At 40.2% G+C, this 18,681-nt stretch overlaps 2 protein-coding genes across 2 annotated transcripts in view; one reads left to right on the top strand and one right to left on the bottom strand.

Annotated features, from left to right (window-relative positions):
* nfatc1 (nuclear factor of activated T cells 1) overlaps positions 1 to 5,176 on the top strand; it is a 44,504-nt gene extending 39,328 nt beyond the window's left edge. Inside the window, exon 10 of the mRNA XM_079522739.1 lies at positions 4,821 to 5,176. Within this exon, the coding sequence (XP_079378865.1) occupies positions 4,821 to 4,876 (56 nt within the window). The 3' untranslated portion in view covers positions 4,877 to 5,176. The remainder of the gene's footprint in view (positions 1 to 4,820) is intronic.
* A 4,771-nt stretch (positions 5,177 to 9,947) lies between these two features.
* Positions 9,948 to 11,842, bottom strand: slc52a3-2a (solute carrier family 52 member 3-2a; the record flags this gene model as incomplete). The annotated part of the gene is made up of 3 exons (XM_079522576.1): positions 9,948 to 10,160; positions 10,449 to 10,572; positions 10,824 to 11,842. The coding sequence occupies 3 exons, from the start codon at positions 11,840 to 11,842 to the stop codon at positions 9,948 to 9,950; spliced, it is 1,356 nt and encodes a 451-aa protein (XP_079378702.1).
* Positions 11,843 to 18,681: the final 6,839 nt, after the last annotated feature.

Below are 18,681 nucleotides of genomic sequence, written 5' to 3'. Positions count from 1 at the left end.
GACATGCAGCAAAGGTCGTCATGAACGGGACTCGTACACGCAACGCGCTGTCAGGCCAGAGCCTATGTGGCATGCACCTGGACAACTTGGCCAGCCGGCGCCCCAATCCATATTTATATTTAGCCATACAGTGGTGTTCTGCACCAATGTGACTTGTGAGCTTGTAGATCGGCTATTATCAGCACAACAGTAGCATACGACAAAGTATAAATCAGGCAATAGCATGATTTCTATCCTGATGCAAAAGGTATCTATGACTGTCCTGTGACCAGAGCTACTTTACACCCATGTTATGTTGGTGTCGACCCTATTTTCTGTTGTGGCCATAGAGTCCAGATTGTCTGTAAATAAATATACATAGATATCAATGACTTAATTTAATTCTTATTTTTTTCAATTAGACCCTTCACTTAAAATGTGGCAGCACAATGAAATGTAGTCCTTGACAACGGGCATGCAAACAATCATTGTTGTGACATCAGTGGAAGTAAAGGATGGCAATGTATTATGCTCTGTTTCACACTTCATACATTATAAAGATAATAATTATGCTACAGTACATACACAATGAATGAATATGGAGTTACGGTAACATAGTGCTAAATACTCAACACATGGATAGAGTTAGCATAGAGCTGTAGTAGACTATACACAATGAATACAGAGAGAGTTAGCAAAGAATTGTATACACAATGAATGGAGACAAAGAGGGTTGGCATAGAGCTCAAAGTTAGTTGATCAGACATTAATTACTCATTCACTTTCACCATTTCCCAAGCCTTGCATATAAAGCTGTCAACTTTACAAAAAACGCCACTCTAACCTTTAGCCTACATCTTACAATGAGTAAGATTCCGTTATTTTTTAAGTTTGCAATTTGGTCATTTTCTCACATTCTAAGAGACCAACTGTGATTTTCGGATAAAGTACTTGACAGACTGAGTATCTTTTACCATATTCACACAGGAACGTTTAGACTTTTCTAATCTTACTGTTATCATAACTAAGTTGTTACCGATCGGGGTGAAATTGAAGCTGAAGTCTGGTGAAGTCAACTCTCCCGACAGAGATTTATTTCTCTAAGCCTCGTTCAGGAGGGAGAGATTTCAAGGTCTCCGTTGGCAGATAGTCTGCATGTCCTATATGCCTTTCCTCCTACAGCGTGCTAATATCTAAAAGATGGGTTTGGACGGCCTCTGTTTCGTGATGTATTGCACAGATAAAACTAAAGCGCTTTAGGTGTGCCTTTGGAAACTGAAGAGGTAAAGCTATTTTTTCTCCCTGGCCTTCTGTTAAGCCACATCAAGAAAGGAAGAGCGAACGAGTGCACCTGAATATAAATGTCATTACTCCCTTGACAAGTATCTTCTACCCCCTGTGCCAAGTTCTTCATGAAGACATATTGTTGTGAGATACACCCTGTGCTCGTCGTCCGTCACACAGCAGGTTCACTGCGTCCATGTATTTCTATGACACATTCATGTGAGATCTCTGCACCATAAGTTATCCAACACTCTGTTCTTCCTGTTTCCTTATTAATAGGAGTCAATCAGAGAGCCAAACGCATCAACTATATGTCTAGACAGTCTGACGGGTCCCAGGGCGAGTGAAGTATAATAAACGGCTACGATCAGAACTGGCAAGTCTTGGCACCCATTTTCTGGGTAGCTTACCTGATTTAATTGTTAATACCGATAGTTAATTATCTTGGTTGATGTACCATTCTGTTAGCTATTATTGTTGCATGCCCAACCTATTTGCCAATCTTTATCCAACCATCACACTGCACTGTGTTATTTGATGTTATCTATTTGGTATGCTTGATTTTATTTGATTTGATTTAGCACAGTATAAAAACAATACAAAAAGGGGAAATACGTAGAAAATAAAAAAAAGGATAGTGCTAGGAGGAGGCAAGAAGCCCAAAGGGCTTATACGAGGCCTCAACCTGTGTACAAGAACCAAACATTTAAAAATATGATTTGAATGCAATATACATATTATTAACAGATGACATGATTGCATAGTATACAGAAGAAGTCTAGAACAAAACATGAGACTTGATTATCTAAAACATGATTATTGAAAATGGATTGTCAACATGCTTCTATATTATTTTGTAATAATTATAGTTCAGTCAGACAACTCACGAATAGATTTGACCAATATTTATTATAGAATGAGAATACAAGTGTGCATACGATATTAGACTTGGCGTTCGGCTCTGCTGCATTTTCTCCCTGCTCGCTGCGATTAAACACCATCATAAAACATTAAGAGCAGGGAGATATATATACAATAAAACCCCCATGGGGAGCATAAATAACAGAGCCCACCGGTGGTGCTGGGGTGGTGGTGGTGGGAGCAAACATCACATAACAACCAGGAACCATATGCAGAGGAAGGCAGGAAGAGCATGCAGTCTGGTGAGCTTAAGTAGCCCGCCCAATTGGTCAGCTGACTGCCGCATCGGCGAATGACCTGTGGGACTTGCACACACTTATACACCCACATAGTAATGCAGCATGTTAACCCCTTGAGTATATAGTATGCGCCTTTGAGCATGGCATGAACCCCCTCGAGTATGTCTGCGTGAACTAACTCCGCAGGCTACACATCATATACAAACATGGAAAAGACAATAATTGGAATAACCAATTACCCAGTTATTAATTGCGCAAGCAGAGCGTGCAAGTATTGTGGTCGTGCTGGCTTTTTTATGCGTTTGCTCGGAGGTATATATACTAGATGTTGATGGTGACGTAATTAAGATATGTTTCAATGTCAGGTTATAACTGGCTGTCGATGGTGACGTAATTAGGATATGTTTCAGTGTCGGGTGAATTAAAGGTAATGTCTGTATCTATACATGTATGTAATCTGAAACCTATCTTTATTATCCAGCCGACCACAGTATAGTACTTTCAACTTACATACATATATACACATACGTTACCTGTTACCCAACCAATATTGAAACGTGTCGTAATTATGTCACCATTGACAGCCAGTTATAACCTGACTTTAGTATTTAATTTCAATGTTTTACAGAGAGGCTGAGATTTGAAAATTCGTAGTGGTTGACAGTACTTGTGTGCTCTGCTTGCAAGTAGGCACTCGACAGAGTGCAGTTCTAGTTATGTCTGTGTCCCTTTTATGCCCATATACTGTATGGAGTTCTTTATCAAGCATGCCCAAATGTGGAGTCTATGCAGATGTCAGGCCAGCTCCATATATGGAGATCTAGGGGTGATCAGGTTTGATCAATTGGCTAATTTGGGCCCTGTCCAGAGCCTTTAGAGCGGGCAACCACACTAATGTGTCCCTTTTATGCCCATATATGGAGTTCTTTGTCAGGCATGGCCAAATATGGTGTCTATGCAGATGTCAGAATGATGTCGGAACAGGCCAGCTCAATATATGGAGATATAGGGGTGATCAGGTCCAGAGCCCGGGCCGAGGCTTTTGTACTGGTTCTGGACTACCGGCTATCCAACAGACTCAACACCGGGCACTGCACTCCCTGTGGGGGTGTGGAACGCGTGTGTCTAATTTGCCCTACCGATTGAGTCGGTAGGGCAAACGGTTCTCGAGTTACGTGGATTACAGACGTACGCACAGAGACTTGTTGCATTTATAGTTAGATGGGCTCAGGCTACTGTAGGTCCTTTCTCAGTTAGCTTCCTCATACATGTGGTGATATCTTGATATGCCTTGTCATACGCTGGTAAACAACTTGAAGGTTCTCCTTCAGGACAGGCTGAAAGGTTGTGTGGCACTCCCTATATCACCCTTTGGTACGAGAGGACGTGAGCGGGATTTCTGCAAGGAAGTGCCTGTGTGATTGCAGGGTCAAAGAGGGAAAGGCTGCGCCATTGCCTGAGCTGAAGTAAAAAAAAAAAAAACACCATTCCATTGTGTGAAGGGGAATCTCAGATTTCCAGGATGCTTTTCCAGGCCCAGTTTGTTCTCTTGGCTGCAGCGGTGCCGCAGGGCCACTGTCCAGTCAGAGGGAATTCCTCTGAAGGTCTGCTGGCTCGGCTTCCACATTCAGGCACCAGGGGTGTTCCCTTCCCCTCTCGCATTTCCTATGATCGTTCCCTATGAGAGTGATGAAAGGTTGCCTGAACCTGAGCGTTGGAGCATGACTTCTTAACCTTGTTGATGAAATAGGCAGGGACTCTGATACAATTATTTTGTACTGTGAATTCACTGGCGTTTAATCGTTATTATTCTGTGGGGTTTATGTCATGCAAATTGCAATCTCTACTAAACAACTTTGCTTCAAGGCAGAATAATGATATCAAATAATGATGTTAAATTGAGTGTAGTGTGTTAAAATCTATGTATGTAAATCAATTAATTGTTGATAATACCATACTATGCTAGGCAAATTCACATGTCACCCCCTTCAGTCAGGTATTCCACAACCACAATGCTTTTGTTAGAATGGCTCCTTTCCCTTCCATCTGCCAAAGAACACAGCTGATAAAAAGAGATAGATCAATGCACCTTGATCCTTTAGGAGTGGGCAGGAGGTTGGTGAATCAAAAGAAATGTCTGACATCTCTGACATAAACACCTACACTACATGGCTCCATTAGTGAATCTCTCTGTAGTACTCCCACTGCGTGGATAGAGAATAGGGCTAGCTAACACTTTCAGGGTCAAGGATGCCATTCCAATCAGGGGCACTCATGCTAAGAAATGTACCTGCTCTTTACCTAAAAGTGTCTATAAATGGTATTATGTTGTTACAGTTTACTCACACTCTGTGTAACTGAGATACTGACCAACCCTTTCCCCCCTTTCCTTTTCAGTCAATGAGATCATCAGGAATGACCTGTCGAGCATCTCCGTCCACAGTCAAGCGTAGCTTTTCCACCGTCACCCCGAAAGCAAGACCTAAAACAGAAAAAGGGAAATACCAGACAAAGACACTAGTACGTTCTGTGTGCTTGGACTACAGTATGCAGGAAGTTGCAAAAAGGAAATCCATGGCGAGCAAAGAGATTTATCATGGACCAGAGACCAGAGTGTGCCTTGTCATATTTCGTATATGCCTTTCCTGTATAGAGATATCAATCACGAGATTGACTCTTGTAAGTACACATGTAAATCAGGTATGTAGCACTCCAACTTGCCATCCCCAGCCCCACCCAAAGTATACTTTTAGAGGACCAAGCTGTGTGTGTGTGTGTGTGTGTGTGTGTGTGTGTGTGTGTGTGTGTGTGTGTGTGTGTGTGTGTGTGTGTGTGTGTGTGTGTGTGTGTGTGTGTGTGTGTGTGTGTGTGTGTGTGTGTGTGTGTGTGTGTGTGTGTGTGTGTGTGTGTGTGTGTGTGTGTGTTCTGTAAATTATACAGTGCCTGTGTGTCATGTAAATATCAGTAGAGCTTCAGTTTCAGGATTTGTAGTCAGAAAATAAAAAACATAAGTGCCTTTGACTAGAAGTTCAGTTCTTTAATTTTAAAGGTATAATGAGTGGGATTTTTCAGATGCAATTTGTAAGCACAACAACATTCAAAGCTGTCCCCTCCCTTTCTTCTCACTATGACATAGTGCACATCTACTGACAAAGGTTGATGCTCAGAAATGTAGGGAATTTATAAAGGGAAGGGTTGCTGCAGATACAGACACTGCCCCACACTTTTAGGTAAGGGTTAATGAACATTATTGAGAAATAAAGTCCAGGGTGATGCATGATGCTAATACGAAGGAGGGTTCTTGAATCTTATTTCTCAATAATGACCCCCTCACTGTTCATTATACTGCTTATTACATGGATACTTACTAAAGAAATCAATCATTTGACACAACCTATAACAACCAAAATTATTTTATTGATTTAAAATGATTGCTCTGCTTCCACTAAAGAAAATAGTCCATTAGATTCTACAGTTGCTAATGAGCTGTTTATTAAAGCTAAACATGTCCTGGACTTTTATCTGCGCCTTGAGATGATCCAGCTAATCAGTCTATTAATGTAACATCCATACTCCATACTAACAGTCTGTTATTTATAGCAGCCAAATGCCATGATTGACCAATCATGAGCATTCAACCAAGCTGTGTAATAATTGGTCATCATAAGTGATGACTGAGAGCGATTGTCTTTGTATTACATTGTTTTTGTTTATCTGAAAACCCTACTCATTATACCTTTAACCTTGTGAACCAAGACAAAAACTAAACTTGTACCTTGTATGTGAACAGGAGAGATCCAAGTTTTAATGTAATGAAATGGGACGCCTTGTTGGCAAACAGCATTAATCACTTCCCCAACAGAACTGTATCTGAATGTACAGCTATACCATGGGGGACAACAAGCTAGTGCCTTCTGAGGAGTGAGCTAATATCACACACTGAGCTCTGAGGGATATGCTCATAAGAAATGTGATGGTTTTCAGTTTATACATACAGTAGCTCAGATGCTCACAGCCCACAATTGCTAAGCCTTTACAAACTGTTCACATACACAAAGCCGATGTAGTTGCAGGATATTGCAAACAAACTCCTTTCTTTTGTTCGTAATGGTGTCTTAGAATAGCAAATACCATAGCCATGGTATGACTATAGTGAACATTGTAGTTTCTTATTAAGCTTGTAAGTAAACATGAGTTCTGGAGTCAGCTGTTCACCATAATGGCTTGATCAATGTCTGAAAATGAAATCATCTCAAGTTTGTATATTATAGATACCTGGAAGCTATGCAATATTAGGCAGGTATAGATTAGTCTCTCAAAGAATGTATGCATTCAAGATTGTAACGAAGAATCCAAAGAAGTTAACGATGGTGAAAAGCAATATGTATGAATTCATGTTCTTTTTGTATTAATATATTTATTCTTTTAGCATGTGCTTTGTTTATTGTTATTCATGTTTAGCATATAGCTTCTTTTAAATGATTATTCTATATACTGTACTGTGGTTTACCTACTAATTAATTTAGGGTGCTCTGCATACTTAGGAGGGCTGAATGGGCCTACATGAGAAACATTTGTTACCTGCCTTTGTAGTTTTGTGACTACCAGCAATTATTTCCAGGTTCTTTCATTAGCATTGCATATTTATATGTATTTATAAGTCTTAATCCATATAATGGGAGGGCATGAACAAAGCCATAGTAAAATGTTTACTGAAAGGATTATTGTCAGTGGACAACTCCATAATTCTGCTTTGTGAACTATGTTGTGTATTGTCAATAAATAGTCATCATCTCTTATAGGTTGTCTGTGAGTTACTGCTTTATAAGATACTAAATGAACCACAGGAAGGAGGAGGCTATTAACTGCTTGTATAGAGGTTATGCACATGCATAAAGTGAATGGGAAGTCGAGTGGCAAAGTGACTTGGCAAAGTGAGTTTAATGTTGTTTAATGCAATCAGATAGGACTTTTCTGTTTGGATGTATGGGCTGTCAAGGCCAGAAAAGTAGTTTTTCTCCACTCAGTAGGCGTCCCCGCATAACTTCTGGATATGATGATGATGTCACACGCATACCCTCTTAGTAAAAGTACAATATTTGTCTCTGAGATGGAGTAGAAGTATTAAGTATCAAAAATGAATTTTACTCATGTACAGTACTGTACAGTACAGTACTTAGTAAATGTACTTAGTTATTTCCCACCACTAGTTAATATTATAAATTCCCTTTTGTTATTGGGTAATTTTGAATATAATTGTGAAGAGGAATATTTTCAGCTGAAGCGACCGAAACAATGCATTACAGTACAGTAGTCGTAGCTCTGATCTGTGATGTGTGAATGCTGACAGCTTCCCCACTGATAACTGATAACTTGACATTGAGTTTGTGGAGTCGAGTCTGGATTTCCACCTCCCAACAAGCTCTATTCTTGTAACACATTCATAATATTGGTCATTGCTTGGGATTAGATTTACGGATTTTAGATTTAAAAAATCTCCATAAATTATAAACAATTTATAATTCACTTTTAAATAAATGCAGGATAAAAGGGACAGGAGACAAACTTCAAAATATTTTTTAATTTCTTTTCAGTTTCAAACAGAAAATGTGGTCAAATCCATGTCAAATCATCCAATGAACCTGTGCCCAGTTTGCACAGTAAACATTCGGCCTTCCTTTTAATGTCTTACTCTATTAAATCCCAGCTTCACAAATCTTGTTTGTAAATGTTGTCTAAAATGATCAAACCAAGGACAATTTTGTTGAAAAGGGTTTCCTTCTCGGCTATGATTTCACTTCATTAGTTTTCTCTATTCTGAAATGATTATTAGCCATTAACACCTCACAATTTCACCCCCAACTTAAATTAACTTGTAGTTTGTCATTATCAATAATATTTTATAATCAATTCAGTCAAAGTTTAGCTCAATCACTGCCATTATTAGAGGATTAGTATTTTTATTCTTCTTTTTTGACGTTATTGGCTAAGGTTATTGATATGCAGGCCACGGCTAAACGGAACTTCTCTGCTGTTACTCTGAATAGAGGATATGCTTAGGTATACTGACACCCTGTGGCCTGCATCAGCTACCAGGCTCCATGTAATAATACATGTTAATGCTATTAAAGTAGTTCCCATAATTCACACTTATACAAGGTTCAGGTTGTAGTAGTTGAAACACACACACACACACACACACACACACACACACACACACACACACACACACACACACACACACACACACACACACACACACACACACACAACATCTTTATTTGCATTCACATTTTACAAGAAATGTCTTGAACACAAACAATAGTGGATGCGCAAACTTGAAAAAACTCTACAACAAGTGCTTCAGGATACAGGGTACAGAAAGCATCGCCTTCTCCATATATGGCGACTGCCAATTATTGCAGACACTGAACAGAATTTTACACACACACACACACACACACACACACAATTTGCATTCACATTTTACAAGAAATGTCTTTAACACAAACAATAGTGGATGCGCAAACTTGAAAAAACTCTACAACAAGTGCTTCAGGATACAGGGTACAGAAAGCATCGCCTTCTCCATATATGGCGACTGCCAATTATTGCAGACACTGAACAGAATTTTACACACACACACACACACACACACACACACACACACACACACACGTTTGGCAATGACCTATCTGCACTCAAATAGGACATCATTCCCCTCCTGTCAGTAAATGGGCATAATGCTGCTATTGTTTCCTATTGCGCAGCATTCAGCAAGCGAGAGCCTCGTACTACTAACTGAGTGGGCATAAACCCATTATCGGGGCAGCCGTTTGCATAACATGTTAAAGTAGAAGGAATGCATAACCATGGACCATGTAGACTCAATGCAAATGTTGGCAATGAAAACAAGGCAGACAGTAGGCTAGTGGCTTTGAGCTGTTGAGCCGTCAACTCAGCATTGTTGCAGTTGCATAAGATATTAATCTATTTCAAAATTGCACATGGTTTCCATATGAAGTCGTCAATGGTCAACATTGTAGGCTGCACAAAAGGGTATGCTGAGGGAACAAGGAACATAGGGCTGAGGGAACAGGAAACGTATACGGCTATAGGGGAACAGACATGTTCCCATGGAGACACTAGAGTTTATCGGGGAACCAAAACACAGAGCGGGAAACAGTGATCTTTAACAGTTCTCAGACTCCAACAAAACTGAGACATTGCAGCAGCATCTTCCTTGTTCTCACATGATCCCTCCCCACATTGTTGGAAATCATTATCCATCCTCAACTTAATCAGATACAGTTTCATGAATCTCCACCACAACAAATGACTTTCTTTCTTTCTTTCAGCTCTCAGCTGCAGTTTCAGGACATGATTTCTTCTCCTTTTTTTTGCATTTTTTTAATGCCATTATGGCAGTATGAAGGCTACATTACCTTGTTAAATGTCTTCAACTATTACCTGCTATATGAACATACCCTGTATGGATCCAGTGTCCAATAATGGATAATTATCTCATATAGGACATTTAGTGTTGCATGGATCTCCTGATGAGAAGAGGTTATACACACTGACCAGTGGAAACATTGTCACAGCGCCCAACAGAGAGCCTAACTGCACCACAGCACCACACCACACAAGAGCGCTGTGGCCCTCATCTCGCAGGATGACTCCGATGATCACCTTCACATAGGACAGAGTAAGAATAAATAGGACCCAAGCCAACACCTGTGAAAGCAAACAAAGTGAGGCTTCTTTTTAGTTTTGAAAGAGTTGAGAAACCCACCATGTGAAACGTAAGCCAATCTCAAAATATGCAGAAAAAGAAAACATTTTATTATGAATTTTAAAACTGGCAACATTGGACAAAATGGTAAGAAATGTCTTCCTTTCTTTCTTTTTAGTAATTGGATGATGAATGTAGGACAAATAATATAGGACAAATATTATATAAACATTTGTATAGTAACTATGGTTTGTACTTGATTTGTACCAAAAGCAAGAATATAGACTTACAATGAGTACAATTCCTGTTGTGTCATTGATCAGTAGTGGACATGGACTCAGTACTGCCATGGTCATGATGTACATTCCAAATGCACTGCCTAGGATTGTGAGAGCTCCCATCAACAATAGGGACCTTTGTGAACAAGAAAGAGACATTATATTGTACATAGTTTTATGCAATTGACTATACAGTATGTCAACAAGCTTAATTTATCTTAGTGAGTTAGGTTCTGTTAATTAGTTGAAAGTTGAAATCTCAACAGGGATTGTCATTGAATTGATTTCATAATGTAAGGCCTGTTTATCACCTACTGTAACTCAGTGTTAGGTAATATGTTCTCCTAATGTTTTTCATTGAAAATCCACAATAGAACTCCAACTAACCTTATTGGGAAGAACATGGCGATGCAGCAGGCTAGAGGGTTGGACACCGCAGCCATGGTGGCTGAAAGGTGATAGGCATTATTCCCATAGGGCAGACATGAATAGGACTGCACCGAAGGAAGCACAACATTTGACAAGGCACAGACCCAGGCGAGGATGGAGAAGATGTAGATCACCTGGACATAGCTGTAATTTCCATTGCCAAAGCTGCTCCTGGGCTTGCTGGGCTTGCTGTAGAGATCCATCATGGGCTTCTGCTCAGTCAACTTCTTCTGTTTCTGAGCTGCGTTGCCATTTTCCTTTACACCGTTGGTGTACTGACAATCGGAACGCTCCCTGGCGATAGTCGGGTGGTAGTTCAGCAGCAGGAATGCCAGAAGGCACACAACCATCATGGCACTCAGGAAGAAGAAAAACACCTCAGCAGAGAAGTTGGCCGGCTGGTACTGGGCCTGGAGGTCATAGGTCATAGCGCTGTCAGAGCCGTTTACTTTGTGGTTCAGAGAGTGGGTAGCATTCACACAGTGCATCACCCCGACACCCTGGAATAAAGCCACTAGGGCTGGCAGCAGGCCGCTCATACCCTCTCCGATATAGTAGGTGGTGAGATACTGGGGCTTGAGGCGCATCATGAAAGGCAGGAACGTGACGGAGGAGGTGCAGTCAACCATTGAGAGAAAGAAGGTCAGGATGAGGAGAGCTATGCTGCGCGGTGCGCCTGCCATCACCATGGTTTCCTTCCAGAAGAATGCCAATAGGAAGCTGGCTATGCAACCCAGGGCGATGATCACATATATGACCACAGTCTCATTCAGCACACCCGGCTGGAAGCGATGAATCAGGGTAACAAAGAGGGGTCCCACATTGGCCATCTGGATGATGACAGAGAGGTAGGAGGGCAGGTACCAACCCTCTGGGATATGGGGGACAATCAGAGGCAGTTCCACCCACAGGCCATTGATGGCCACCCAGGAGCCCATGCCAAACAGGCATGCCATCAGGTGTGTGAGAAGTGACATGGTGGGTGGCCACGTGGCAGGATTATCTAAAATTAAATGAGGCAAACATACAATTAATCATTGCAAGACAAGTGGCCTCTATATATGTAGGAAAAAGGGGGAATATCCGCACTCTCTTAATTAATAAAGTTTGAGTTTCTTTATTTCATGAAATCACATGCAGCAGCAGTCCACCTAGAGAAACGAACGTGTTTCGGCACGCATGCCTTCCTCAGCGTTTCAAACTGAACTCTATATATGTAGGCCTATGACATATTAAAAATTAAAAGAATGTGTAACCCCTGGAAAATGTGATTCAATGATTCAAAACGGTAATGTTAAGACGGAAATGACGGCCAGCATGAAAGCACCTAATTTGGCAGAATGATAGCGTTGCCATATATAAACCACCACATAACAAAGAGGATAGGAGCTAGGGCTGTACGATATGGACAAAATGTCATATTGCGATATCGATACAATATACGATATTACCGTTAAAATGTCATAGGCCTATTCTATATTTTAAGTGTTGCAACATTGAAAACTAAACATTATTAAAAAAGAGCATAATAACAAGTCAATATCACTCGCGATATATCAACGATATATCAATATATTGACGATATATCATATCTATGCAATACCATTGCATTTTTAGATACTGATGTTACGCATGTATACGCGTGTATCAGATACGCGTGTATCAGATACTGATACTGATACGCATGTTCATACCTCGATAACGATACGATAACGATATATTGTGCAGCCTTAATAGAAGCAGTGGATAAGTGCAGAAGCAGTGTCAAGAAAGTGTCAACTCACCAATTAACAGAGCATAATAAAGCCTCATAGATACTGGCCGACTCCAAATATTAAATAACAAATAATATAAATGTCAAATAATATAACAGAGGCTACCTGACGATACGACAACCCGGGCTCAAGCAAAGTGATCTGCTCGCCTCCACTAACCAGCCACCTATACTATACAGTCTTTTAAATCTCATATGGATTCTCTCGAGAATCCTAGGGGAACTCCGTAATTAGTAGCATTAGGCAGTCAATTTAACCTCAATAGTTAATGAAAGGTTTAATAGTTCAAGTTTTTTATTTTTTTTCCTTCTTGCCTACTTCTTGCCTCCATCACTTTTCTAAGCGTATAATTGGTTGAGGGTTGGGACGAGCTGGTGTGTGTGTGTGCTGCGCCTGGTTGGAGCAGGAGGTGTGTGTGTCTGAAGAGCACACATGCACTAGACTAGAGGACCTCCAAAAGTGTTTTTTCAAAATGATATATAAACCGATGTGATGGTAGACCCCTGAACAGCTTTATTGCCAAAATTGGTGCGGATCGGAACAACGGTGTGCCTGTGGCACCCAGGGGTCCCTGGTGGGGCCAAACGGGACCCCATGTTGCTAATGTGATGGCATACTCCACCGTTTTGAAGAACGGTATACCGTTTCGAAAATGGTATACCGTTTTGAAAAACGTTATGAAAAATGGTATAGCTATTTTCAAAAGATTTGTATACATTTTGAACTTGTGGCGTCATGGGCTCAGGGATAGAATGGCTGGATGGGAACCACAACGTTGCCAGTTCGAACCCGGGCTCCCCCAGAGTTATGTCGAAGTGTCCTTGAGCAAGACACTGAACCCATAATTGCTCCTGATGTGCAGTTGGTCCCTTGCATGGTTTCCTCTGTCATCGGTGTATGAATGTGTGTGTGAATGGGTGAATGTAATGCATGTAGTAAATGTAGTACCTTTGTACTATTTACTATTAATTTGAATTCCGGACGTTTAATACTTGTAACACAGTATTTCTATATTGCAGTATTGATACTTTGACTTTAACAGTTACAGGGTTTAATTAAAGAAAATAACAGTCACAACAATGACAACTTAAGACGTCATCTTGTACTCATTTATTTAATTTATCAAGGACATGAGAAGATCAACATGCCCCCAAACATCGGGGCGCCCCTCATGTCACGCGACTGTGATTTTGTATACATCATGGATGTTTGTATTGACAACACACTGTGATGTTTTGACTATGACATACTAGTTTATGACATGGTGTTGCTCCATCAGTGTTTCTTTCTTTGCTGATACTGCTGTATGGAGGCACTAAACACATTTTCATTGTATTCCATACAGTGACAATAAAAGATCTTTTCTTATCTAATAGGTGCTTCCATACAGTGACAATAAAAGATCTCTTCTTATCTACCGGTAATAGGTGCAGATGTGATTAGACTGACATCTTAAAAGAACTCAGGCGCTGTCTGTTAAGCAAGGCGCCTGGGCAAATCATCTTATTTTCTAAAATGGATATACAAGCTGTGTGAGCTTGTGAGCATACTCTAGTCTAGGACCTATAATGTTATCCCAGCCCAGAGTCTTCTAGGTGAAAGCCATTGTTATTGTTATTGTTATGTTACGAGCAGGCATGCAGTTCTCTACCAATTTCTTGTTTAGGCTTTGTGAATTATTCCTACTCTAGTTAATGTTTGTTCTATGTTCCAGGAAAGCAAAGTCACGGCTGCATGTACTCTGGAATTATTATTTTTTGTTATTGGCATTTGTTCTGACGCTGCACGTGAATTGTACAAATGTTTAAACGGAGCATGGCATCATAATTAACAGGGCCATGTGGATGATGTGTTGGCTTTGTTTGTTTTTTAGTGCACAATGAATTCCATGTGCCTTTTACTTTGTAATTGGTATTGTTGACAAATAAAGTTGAACCTTGAACCTTGTCATGTGTGTGATGTACCAACATCCCTTCTCGTTAAAAGATCAATAACATGTTCCTTTTCCTTACAGGGAAGTGTATTGTTTAAACTGGCTTAAGATATCAAGAATCCGGTAAGGTAAGCATGGCCACCTACTGTACACTAGTAGCTTACACAAGTATTACATAACCTAAGAAAACATCTGATATAGCATTGTTTATTGACCAGAAGGAAGGCATGCACTGGAGAGTCTTTGATCAATGAAAGAATGGCAAATACAAGAAATTGAATGCATGCAGGTCCTCAAAACTGCATATAAAATGGAAGAGGGAAAAACAAAGTTAGTTAACAGATGCCCTGTGGTAACTTAAAATAATACAATTTTCTCTTACATTTATATTTGAACTTTATTTATCCATGTAAATCCTGTTGAGATACAAGATCTATTCTTTTTGAGAACCCTGTCCAAAATAGCAGCAATAAATGTTTTTGACAACATAACAAACATTAACCACCCATGTTGAGTGGAGTCCCAGGGCTCTAATGCCTTTTTCGTTCTATATTCAATTAAGTAAATGTATGCCTGGTGAGCTTGTTGATTATTATTATTTTCTGCGAATGTTTTCAAGTGGTTAAAGCAAGCAAGATAAAAAACATAACAAATGATTACTAAACTGTGCCACTCCAAGTATGCGTTCTTATTAAAATAAATGTAAAGCATCAAATAACATAATTGATTAAGTAATGCATTAAATTAAAGGCTATATTTGCAGAAACATTAATTATACAAGGGAGAAGACATTTATGAAATAAAAACAAATAAGCTAAGTTAAGCTTTCCAGAAAGACCTTTACCCTGTAACAAATTTAAGCATGATTTGATATAATTTCATTTGCATAAAGTAAAATAAAAAGGAGGATGGCATGCATCCTTGAAGACGTACTACTCACATGCAGATCAGTCACAGTTTGAGGTCTGTATAGGAGAAAGAAGCCAAAGTCCCGTGCGTTAAATCCCATGTGAGAGCCGACGGATTATAACTTCTGGAGGGGGTGGGTGTGTGATAGTCTTTAGCCAACCAAGACACACACTGACTAGTCGTCCTTTTTAAACCCATAAATGTATTCTTTAGGACCCTCGGAAGGAACATCAGCAGTCACATTCTCACCTACGATTCCTTTGTCTCCTCTGTGGAAAACAACTTCTGATCAACTCAATTCTAGAAATGACTGATTTAATTAATTCTGCTTAAGGGGATCATGGGGACTATGCTAAGGGGTGAAAAACTATTGTTTTCGCAGTTGCATAATACATATTCCACTGGCAGAAACGTACTGTACTGACTGAAACGTGGATACAAGATTTATTGTCATACCAAAACAATATACTGTACTGTATGCTGTAAGGTTCGATTTGTGAACAAAATTAGCCTACCATATACTTCGTATAACAAATACTGCAAATAGCAGATCTACAAGCTCACAATACATGGCATCAACTTGCAGATTGCTATTAAAAGATATATTATAAGGTATATTATTTCTGGGGAATTTATTTTCCGCTAATTGATGTTCACTGCTTACCAGTTGTAGTGAAGGGAATATGGCTATGCTGAATCTGGGCACTGATTTGCAGTTTTGATGGCTAAATTCACACCTATGTGTCGGCCAGAATAGCACTTTAGGCCCATAATTTCGAATATTAAAGAATGAGAGGCTTGATGCTGGGTTTTCCCCTTTTACTGTTCTCCTTGCAGCCATACACACGTGTAACAGCTTTGCACTGTGGATTTTACGGTCGTTGACGCATTAAGCATACAAGACACTCTAGTTTGGAGCAGGCTCAAACTAACTGAATTGACATCTTATGACGACTGAATACTCTTTGGAGTGTCTCTGATGCTGCGTTCACTCACAAAGATACAGTCTACCTAGTAATACGCATTATACCCGTTGTCAGAGTAGCCGTTGTAACCATCTGCCTCTGTGTCCCTTTTGTCCCCATATGGAGATCTCTATATCTGTCTGTCCATGTCCATATATGGAGATCCCTGATGTAATCGGTATATGGGCATGCCCATGTATGGGCCTATCTGGAAAATACTTGTGCTGTGCTAAACATCTGTGGAAAATGTAGCCCTCTGAAGCTACTGGTACTTTGGTAGCCCTCTGAAGCTACTGAAGAAGACAATCCCAGATTGCCTTATGGTGAACTTCATCATGGAGATGCTGTCAAACTGCAGCTTGAAATGAAATGAAATCTATATTTACCCAGGGTATCTGGGCTAAGCTCAAGAACTTGTTTCCAGCCAGGCCCTGCTCATAGAACACATTTCATCGTAGTGGTTCAATGCCTTGTTCAAGGGCACTTCAGCGGTGGTAATTTTAACGTGTCGGACGGCTGATTCGAACTAGGAACCTTCCGGTATCAAGACCGCGCCGCTATCCGTTCGACCACCGCTGCCACAAGCTTCACACTACAGACCAATGATGGCCAGCGAAGCAGGCTTGGAATACTGAGAAATGAGGTTCCACAGGGGTCTGTCCTCTCACCAATGCTGATTTACATCTACAATCTACCGGAGACAACATCCAGATAATATGGTGTTCCCCCTGGAATCTCAGGTTCCTCCGCTGCATCCTCCATGCCATGGAGGACAGTGGTGGGTCGCTAAAGGCCCATTCATACTCGTAGGTGATACGAGTCGAGGCCATCATACTCGCGTGAGGTCCTTAATCATTGACCCTGCCGATCCCTCTGGTTCAGATGCGCAAACTCTGTGCTGCAAAACCAAGGGGACCGCCACCCAAATTCTATAGACCAATCAGTGCCGTTCACTGATTGGTCTAGAAGTTGGGTGGGCGGTGATCTCTGGCTTCAAGCTAGGGAGGCAGAGGATGGAGCTGTCGGAGGTGAAGCTATATATGGTGGGACTGGCACATAGGTGACAGAGATTGGTATAACACAACTTTGTGATCAAAACTTTATGATCAACTATTTTGTCCTGCTCATATATAGGCTAACAATTACCAATATAATCAATTTAGTAAATGTGTGAAATACTGTCCCCCAGAGGGAATGTGTGCTGCAGCAGAGAGGTGGCCCAGGTATGGCCCCTTACTTCTCTATGCAGAAGCATTGCTACACCCTAAACCCAAAGCATCACATAATTATGCCCGGCCAGCCATGCTCCATGACCTGAATACTGTACTCAACATAATCCATACATGTTTAGAGTATTAATAGTAATTGGACAACTGATTTTGTAGCTTGATGATACATTACGTATACGGTAATTGAAGCGTAGTATATTATGAATGACCAAAAACGTGTCTTTCCAAATACAAGTCATGAACAGGTTGGTGGGGTACAGTGCATCCAGTCGATGGGTAACAAGACAACTCACCCCTTTTGCCTCTTTTGGTGAGTTGTCACCCCGAACGTGAAGACAACTCACCAGGGGTGAGATGTCTTCACTTTCAGGGGTGAGATGTCTTCACTTTCGGCCACTTTCGGGGTGAGTTGTGTTCACTTTCGGGGTGAGTTGTCTGACTGAATATGTAGCCTTTGAGCTCTTTTATATACTTTACTGAATATTGCACAATAATACTTTACTGAATATTAGAACTGTGATTGATTGATCATACATTATTATGATGTTATTTCACACTAGGGTACATTTCAAACAAAAGCAGACCAAAAAGCACTAAGACTTGTTTACATTAGGGTCATTCGGTTTAAATTTATCAGAACATTTACAGACGTAAAGATATACACTTCTATGAAATGAAAACAGGAAATCATCATATAAAGAACTAAATAAATAAAGGGAAAAATGTATCCAGTAATGGAAAAAAGGTGTGAATTTAGAACTAGTCTATATTGAAGTAGTCTATTTTCAGAACTTTACAACAACAACAACAATTTCTACAATAATATATAAGTATAATTAAGTCAAGGCATGATAGCATAATGACAATATAGGCTACAGATGTAAATATATTTATGACACAGTACAATGTCGAAAATGAGTGCTATTCCCCTTTAAGTATGTCAAGGTCAAATTCATACATTTAATAAACCTTACAAATACAAACATTATTGTTTGTATGTAGGCC

Source organism: Electrona antarctica, assembly GCF_951216825.1.
Source record: "Electrona antarctica genome assembly, chromosome: 15".
Taxonomy (NCBI): Eukaryota; Metazoa; Chordata; class Actinopteri; order Myctophiformes; family Myctophidae; genus Electrona; species Electrona antarctica.
Note: the sequence above shows the minus strand (reverse complement) of the source record. Positions and strands in the feature narration are given on the sequence as shown.